This window comes from Mycteria americana, chromosome 1, assembly GCF_035582795.1.
Source record: "Mycteria americana isolate JAX WOST 10 ecotype Jacksonville Zoo and Gardens chromosome 1, USCA_MyAme_1.0, whole genome shotgun sequence".
NCBI lineage: Eukaryota > Metazoa > Chordata > Aves > Ciconiiformes > Ciconiidae > Mycteria > Mycteria americana.
In genome coordinates, this window is record NC_134365.1 from 86,214,947 (window position 1) to 86,223,402 (window position 8,456).

General features: G+C 47.0%; 1 protein-coding gene across 2 annotated transcripts; it reads right to left on the reverse strand.

The window, feature by feature from the left end:
• Nucleotides 1–798: 798 nt before the first annotated feature.
• LOC142404768 (trypsin I-P1-like) lies at nt 799–4,502 on the reverse strand. 2 transcript variants are annotated; one of them, XM_075491770.1, is made up of 5 exons: nt 4,293–4,502; nt 3,654–3,822; nt 2,774–3,027; nt 1,835–1,971; nt 799–1,040 (listed from the first exon to the last, which is right to left on the reverse strand). In XM_075491770.1, the coding sequence occupies exons 1-5, from the start codon at nt 4,330–4,332 to the stop codon at nt 891–893; spliced, it is 750 nt and encodes a 249-aa protein (XP_075347885.1). In that variant the 5' UTR covers nt 4,333–4,502; the 3' UTR covers nt 799–890. The 2 variants fall into 2 exon arrangements, with proteins under 2 accessions (XP_075347885.1, XP_075347886.1); XM_075491771.1 differs by lacking the exons at nt 3,654–3,822; nt 4,293–4,502 and adding an exon at nt 3,189–3,258.
• Nucleotides 4,503–8,456: the final 3,954 nt, after the last annotated feature.

Sequence of the window (8,456 nt, forward strand, 5' to 3'; positions counted from 1 at the left end):
TGTTCCATCTTGTCCTGCTCTTCTCCTCTCCCCCCCTTCCCCCCAGTGTTGGATTTCTTTTACATTTCTCCCCATTTCACCTATTCTCTGCTTTTTCTATCCTTTTATTTTACTCAAACTCTCTATTTCCCTTGTCTTTTTTAGGAGACAGCTACACAGCCTATTGGCAACTTGGGCAGCTTTTTCATGGACTTTCAACGCCAGTGCCAGCTGGGGCTAGGAGGAGTTAAAACCAGAACCCAGGAACATCTCTGTCCTTTTGGCTCTTCCAGGAAAGACTCTTCCAGAAGCCCAGCACGACCCGTTAACTGAGCAAAAACGTATAGACAGCAGCCCCAGTGGCACTGGTACATGAAGAGAACAAGCCCTAGCAAGAGGCTCCTTCATCCCCCAAGTAGAGCTTTCAGGGAGGTTCCACTAGGCAATGTTAAGCCATATTGTTGGGGTGGGAATGTGGGGGATGGGGAGCGTTTGTGTTGCTGCCTGCTGTTTTCTACAGTAGGAGTTTGCTGCCTGTGTGATTCGGCGCGCTGTCTCAGCTGTCTTAGGCAGGTTTGTAGCACCTGTATCAGCACCACGCTGATAAACACAAAAGGTGTTCTGCTCCAGAAATGGCTGCCTGTAACTGACTGAAAGACTCCTGAAGATGAGTCTGCAAAATGTTCCAAGATCCTGCTAGGTGAGAGGCCCTACAAATATTAAATATTTCCCCCAGAGTGACATTCCCTGCCTCTGTCCTCCATAGCATAGCCCATGGAAGTACCCAGAGAAACGCTGCACAAAGAAGGGGTGCCTGAAAGTCTTTATTTTTTGGCAATTTTTGTATGTCCAGTCCCAAAACAGAAGAAAATGATGAGGAGAAAAAGCAGGTCACATAGAACGAGAGTGTCTCAGTTGGCGGACATAGTTGCTTTGATCCAGGAGACATAATTGCAAACCTTAGTGTAAACCCCGGGATAGCCTTTCTGCGCACATCCAATACCCCAGGAAACAATGCCCTGGAGCTGCCCATTGCAGACTACTGGACCGCCGGAATCCCCCTGTGCACATAAAGGATACGGACATTCAGCAAATGGTATCAGCTTAAGTGGTGAGCCAGAGATGCCAGAAATCACTGACATTCAAGGGAGCTCCATTGGGCTTTTTCTACACAGAAGCAAGCTTGCAGAACTTTGTAGAAACAACGGTCATTTCTGATTACCACGCTACACCTGACGCTACTGTGCCTTGCTTTAGCTCCAAAGGCACCACAGCCACAGCTAAGGATGAGTAAGCTGCCTGTTTTTGAGGGGTGCAGTTCTTCCCATTTTTGACAGATGCAGTCCTTCCCAGACACTTAGGATATGTGTGTGTCAAACATTATTCTGCCAAATATTTCCATGGAGCTAGGCACATGTAAAATGCAGAGCAGTTGTCAGGTGTGCTCATTTTCCAGACTGCCTGGATCTTGGCGTACTGGCTATGTCATTTTCGGTGAGTCCAAAACTAACATTTGTGTCCTAAGCTCTAAAGTCACCGTGATTACTGTTGACTCTCTGGTGCAGCACTCCTCCATTTTCAATAGCCTAAGGTGCAGGAGGTGGCATAGTCTGCTTGTGGAGAATGAGGGCAGAGGTATTCGCTGTCTCAAAACAGGGACAATGACTAACTGAGTGGGAAAAAAACTAGCCTCACTCAAGAGGCAACTTTCACCCTAAGCCTCCACTGTTGTTCAAAAAACCAACATTCAGACATGCCAGTGCAGTGAGTATAGCAGATTCTCTAATATGATGGCCTCTTCTACTAGCAAAAGGCAGGAGAGAAGCACATGGGAAAGGAGAGGCAGATGTTTTACCTGGCAGGAGTCTTTCCCTCCCTCCATGAATCCTACACATATCATGTTCTTGGTAATTTGCCCAGGGTAGGCTTTGGTACACTCGCTTGAGGAGAGTACAGGAGCCTTCAGGCACTGCAAGGTATCTGGGTACGGATCTACAAGAAAATAGGGAGAGACGTTTGACGACATCTCTGAGTTCATTTCAGAGCCTGGAGAAGATCTTTCTTAGCAGAAAAGGAGTCACTGAACATCCTGTTTTAGCAGTCGTCATTTTTCCTCTGAACAGTAATCGCAGCATGGATTCCTTTTGTTTAGATGGAAGAGATTCTACCCATGGGTCCACCGTTCTACACTGCAGCCAGGTTAATTTTTCTGATACCTAGAAAATCTTTGACTGGCAAGCGTGGAGCTAAGAGCTACTCTTTTGTAGCACATACGCTGGAGGAAACCTGGGCCTCGGGAAAACCATCCTCTCCTCTGGTGCAGGTTTAGTTGTCGTCAGTGGACTAGACACTGTTCACCATCCACACCTCTGACCACTGGTGTAAGAGAATGGAGCTCTCCTGTAGTAATTTTAGATCCACAATCACAGACTTTGATCTTGTTCTCAAAGAACTGACAACAACTCTATTGACATTAGTTAAATTGCTAGCGCTTGGCACCATACAGCTGATAGCATCAGGCCACAAAATTTATGGCAGTGTGAACATCCCGGTGAATGGCACATGGATGACTTAAGTGATTCCATGTTCGTAACACAGAACAAGAGGAAGGACCTTATAAAGGCTTGCCTTTAAAGCGGTTAAATGGTTACTGTCCTACACAGACTGATCACGCAAAAAGGCCCGTCCCACAGCACTTCTCTGTGCTTTACCCTGTACTGCTTGGAGTTAATTGTGAGGTCTTAGAGTGTCTCCCGGGCCCTCACGATGCTGTACATTCCCACAGAGTACTCACCGGCATTGTTGAGAGTGTTGCCCCAGCCAGAGATGAGGCAAGTGGTGCCTGTGGCCACACAGCTGGTAGGCAGAGGAATTGTTTGGACAGCTCGGTTGAGCTGGGCTGGTTTGGCAAGCTTGATGAGCATAATGTCATTGTCCAGTGTTGTGGAGCTGTAGCCAGAGTGGCGGATGACTTTAGCTGAACTAATCAACTGCTGCGTCGATTCTGTGAGTGCCAGGTTGTATTTCCCGAGCTGCACTTGGATGCGACTGGAAAAGAGAAGGAGTGGCATGTACTTTACTGCTACCGACGGGAACCTCCCCGTCACCGTATGCACTCGCTTCAACATCGCTATCGTAGTAGCTGTTTTCGTGCAGGTTATCTTTCTAGTCCTGCGATAAGTGCCGGGGAATCCACGCTGAGGTCTTACCCACTCCCAGTACGGGTGGTGAACTTCTGCAGGTTTATTTTCTTGAGCTGGGACAAGCTGAATATATAACAGTGCTTTACACAAACATTCTGGAAAAAAGGCAAACTGCTATCACCCTGACCTCATCCCTCTTCCTGTTCTCCAGTGACTAAGTTTTAGCGAGATTAATGCAATTTATAGGAAATCACAGCCCGTAAGTCATTGCTAGATTATCACATTGTTATTTCAGAAAGTGCTCTGCATTCACAGGAACATTTGCAGAAGTGGAAAACCCCTTATGACGCCTCAGCCCAGCTTCCTGAATGAGCTTCCCATTCCTTGGTTGTCTCCTGTCAGAATGGCGTCACTTACATATTTGGGTCTCACAGCTCGGAATTCCTGTTGGAAGTGAACGGGAAGAAAGAAGTTCTTCGGAAGAAGAAAGAAGAAAGAAGGTTACGGAAGAAAAAATATTTTTCCACTCACGACTTGTAGCAGTGAGCAGCTGACAGGACCCACTGGCTGTTGATGAGGGAACCTCCACAGAAGTGATACCCAGAATTCAGGGACACCTGATAGGGGACAGAGCTCGCTGCACAGGTGTAGCCTCCCACGATCTTGTCATCATCATCATCAGCGTTGATGGGGAAGGCAACTGGGAGATAAGAAGTGGCATATGTCAACATCTGGCATAGGGAATCTGGTGCCCCTGTGGCTGACTGAAGCACCTCACTTGCAGGCTCTAGTTCTATAAAAACTCACGGTAGCAGTGGTGGGCAAGCACTCGCCCATAGTCCAAAACTTTACAGCAGCTTTAGGACTTCCTGGGCCAGAGGTGTTATCTTTATCCTTCATAGTCCTTGAGAGAGCGACAGTCTTTGTTTGAAGCTATGGGCACATTTCAGTATTCCTGGGTCAAGAACCCCTATGAAGGCATTCATTCCCCATTTTGTGACACAAGCAATTATGAATAGACAGCAGTCAAAAGAAGTTGCAGTGCTCAGCCTTAAATCTTTTGCAAGTTGAATCTGGACTTCACTTTCCCACAATAGACTACCTCGCAAATTTGCTGAGAAAATGAGCTTCCTTATAAATTACAAAAATAGAAGGAAAAAATGTACTCACCAGCCACACCAACAAAGGTGACAAACAGTATGTACTTCATGATCTTGACCACAGCCTCAAGCCCAGACTGGTGGACTGGAAGCGTGAGCTGCTAGAAATACATTTTCCTGAAATGGCCTTATCTCTAGCCCAAGGTTTTAGGTTTTCTCCAGACAAGAAGTACCCAGTGGAAAATTTGAAGATCCAAACGTGGGCATTAACAGGCACTGGTAGAAAGTACAAATAACATATCAGTTAATCATAAACCTTTCCTAAGATAAAGAGCTATTTTAAAGTATTGTGGAGGGCAGCCTTCAATCTAAAAATACATGTGAGCTTTGGAAGATGTATAGTTGTTTGCCTGCCTCATTCCTATACGCAGCACCTGTTGAGAGCAACCCTCAAACCCCTTTGAGATCCCTCTGCGATGACCGTGTCATTCTTAGAAATGCATATTTTTTTCCGGAACCTCAATGTTGTAGGTAATGGCCTGTAAGATACTATACATTTTCTTTTGGGAAAAAAAAAACCACCACCACCACCCCCCCAAAAAAAAAAAAAACCAACAAACCACAACACCAAAACCTCTCGGTGTTGTTAAGTTTATTTGTTGTTAAGTTTACTTTAGTAAATTCCTTGAGTAATGCGCGTGTGTGTTTTTATCATATAGAACACAGTGTTTTCCCAAATAAAATTATTCAAAAGTAATTTAAATAAGTGAGTACGAAAAGCTATTCTGTGCCCCCCCACACCTCCCAGGTTAAATTGTTCAAATGTGGGAATGCGCACCATATCTCTTTGAAAGCATTTCTTTCCAAATTTCTCTTCATGTTAGCTCCGGAAAGACATGGGATAACCTCAAGTGACTGTAAACAGAAGTCATAAGCTGCAGAAGAGATGCTGAAACAGCATGAGAGACTAAATAGGAATAATCTTTCTGTTCCATTTCTTGATCAATTTTTTGAGAGCCCTGGAGGACTGGTACACACAGTGGCACTGTCCAGATGGAAATTTTCCTTCATGTTAAAGGACAAGTCCAAGGCCAGGGACTCCTCCAAGGAGCTGCATGACTTGTCTTGGGCTTTAAACTGGTATCAGTGCAGTTTCCCTTGCTGTGGAAAAGGGAAAGATCCATAATAGGACTAAGCATGGCAAAAATTACCAAAGCTCTCTAATCCCGTCATAACTAAGAAGAGCAAGAGCAATTCCTAACCTACAACAGTGTATAATTTGATATCCCTGTGGATTTATAATTTCTTTGTCCAAAACATGCCATTGGCATAGAAACGGGCTGTCATCAGATATTTTAAAACAATATTTTTCCTGAGGTATAGCTCTAAATACCTGTTAGGTAACACTTAAGCTGTGAAGGACAGCTTCCTTTTCCTTCTTGTCACAGGGTTTAAGATTTGGTTTAGTATTCCCCCAAATTTCAGGAAAATCCCGTAATTCAGTGTCTGAATTGGGAAGCTCAACCATACCTGCCTTTATCTTGGTACTTTTTTTGCTTTCCCTTGTTACTTATTTAATCTGCTCTGATCTTTAACTCTGATCAGTTATTCTTAACAGCAGGGAAGGCATCATATAGGGCTGGCTGGTAGCCTCCTTGAAGCAGAAGGTCTCTCTGAGACTCTCTACGCTACTTGCTTAAATCAACAAGAGGACACTACTGACCTCTTCCCAGGCTACTGCCAGAGCTCACGGCAAAAGTCCTGGGTCATAGTTCCCGTGGTTCTTGTGTTCCTAAGTCCTTGATGGCAGACGTCTAGTGAACATACCTCACCCAAGTCCCTCCCATTCTCCTATCTGCCTCTCAGGGGCCTCTTCTAGAGGCTCCCGTGAATCCCAGAACTCCAGGGTGCGTGCCAGCAGGGCAGCTCGTGGAGCAAACTGGTCTCAAATGAAGGCAAATGGGGTGTTTGTGATGCACAGCTCAGGCCATCCAGCAGACAGGCTGCTTCAGAACAGCCCTTCAGGCCTTTCAGTGAGAGCTGTGAAGGATGAAAAGACTCCTTTGCATTCAGGTTGAAATTGGAACACCTCCTCCCACCCCTCCTTCCTTTCTTTAAGATGACAAATCCCTACCTGAAATGTAAATACCCTCTTCTGCTCAATGCTGCTGAACATTCCACAGACCCATTGTAAGGGGTTTTTTTTCAGCGTCTTTCAAAAAATACACGCCAGGGGGAGGTGACATTTCCAGCTGCAAGCCAGTCTCTCATTTAAGGCAAATGATGCTGCAGCAGAATGCTGGTGGCTCCAGGGACACAGGAAGGAGGAGGATTGGTGAATGGAGGGCACCTGTGTTAGACAGTATCAATGGACAAGCAACTGCAGCTTGCATTTCTAGAAATCCATGTTCCTAGTTCAAGTATTTCAGTCAGTTGTATCATCACTGGCCTCAGATAAAGTAAATACAGTTGTGCAGGCTGATGCAAGAGCCTGGGAAAGGGAAAGCTGGCGAGACCGTGGGCTGACAGAGATAAAGCTTCCCAGGAGCATAAAGTGGAGGAGTTTCTGAGGCTAGTCCTTGTACGTGTCACAGAGCTTGGTGGTAGAGGGACCATTGATTCCCTCTTCCCAAGCCTCTCCTGCCTGGGAGCAGCTGGTACATTCTCCAAAGCTTCTGATCCTCCAGCTCTCCGCACCTGAGCAAACCTTCTCTCACAGCCTCTGGCCTTGTCCTCTCTGCCTGCGTTTCTCTTTCCCCAATGGCACAGCATTCTGCTGTGCATTTCTTCTCATTTCTAGCATGCCACTTCCACCTGTGTCAGAGACTTGGACTCTCAGTCTCCTAGAGAGACAGAGGAGGTAGGACATGACAGGGGTGTGTAAAATTATGACTGGCCTGGGGAGACTGGGGAAGGATGAGTTGCTTGCTGTCTCTTTCTGTACAAGAATTAGGGGGTAGAAAGCAAAGCTAGGGGGGTTGGCAGGTTCAAAACAAGCAAAGGACAATTCTTCTTCTTTAAGGAAAGCCGTGAACCCCTTTCCAGAGGTTTTTGTGGATGCCAAAGGTTTACACGGCCTCAAAAAATGAGGGCACATGTTTGGGGAAGAAAAAAGCCATTGAGGGCTATGAGGTTGAAAGACACCGCCATCTGACCGCCCTTGTCCCCAGGAACCGCCTGGTGTTGGACGGTTCCCTGCTACTATAGCCCAGTAAGAGACCAAAGGGAAGTGCAGAGCCCTCTGGACTCTCACCCATCTGCCAGGGTGTTTCCCATGACCCAGAGAAGGATAGTCAGGGCTGCCAAAGCCCTGCAAGAAAGTTTGGAGAGTTACCCAAACTCATCCCTTCATTTGCTGGAGCACGGAGGGGGTCCTGGGAGCAGCTCAGCCCCTTTTGAGCAGGATGGGAGGCGTCAGGTCAGGTCAGGTCTGACCTGACAAAGATGTGTGCTAGAAGGTGGGTTTATCTGACAGGGCTGCTGTGTTGTTCTTGTTCAGGCTGCGATGGAAAGCGAGGATGGGGCTTAAATCATGGGAACAGTTGCCCTAATGGTCCCTAGTTCTGGAAGGGGCTTGCCTGGGGAGTAAAATACCTAGTTTTCCTAGGCAACATAAAGACCCCTCAGAGCATCTCGTTCCAGATGACTGTGCGTTCCAGACATCCTCTTGTGCTCAGGTACTAGGATCTCTCAGAAAGGATGCCCAGGTAGAGATCCCCTCTGCCTTCCTTCCCCTATAGCTGCTTCCTGTATTGCTTGGATAAATCTTTAAATCTGATCCAGAGAGCAACTGATTGTGATGCACATTTCCTTCTCCAGCCTTTGAGCAAAATTTCCCTGGGTCCTGGAAATTCTCCAGTTGCCTTGACAGATATTTTTTTCCTGCTCTCCTCTTTCTTCCTTGTCCAAAGCACAAACCCCAGGCATCTAGAGAGGAGCGTGGCCAAGGGAGGCCGTGGTGCCTAAGGTACGGCGGAGAAGGGGCTGGGAAACCAGGAGAGGGAGGGGGAGAGGGAGGGGCAGAGGGAAGGAGAGAGGGAGAGGCTTCGGGGTGGCTGAAAATCAGATGCCAGGGGATAAGGCTACAAAAATACAAAGACCCCGCTCCGAGGCTGGGGCCTGTCAAGGGTCCCTTCCCAGCTGCACCTCTGACTGCCCAGCTCTTCCCCAGTTTCAGAAGTAGGGTCCCCCCACCCACTCCAGGTGTGATGGAGCTGGCTGAAACCAAATGGAA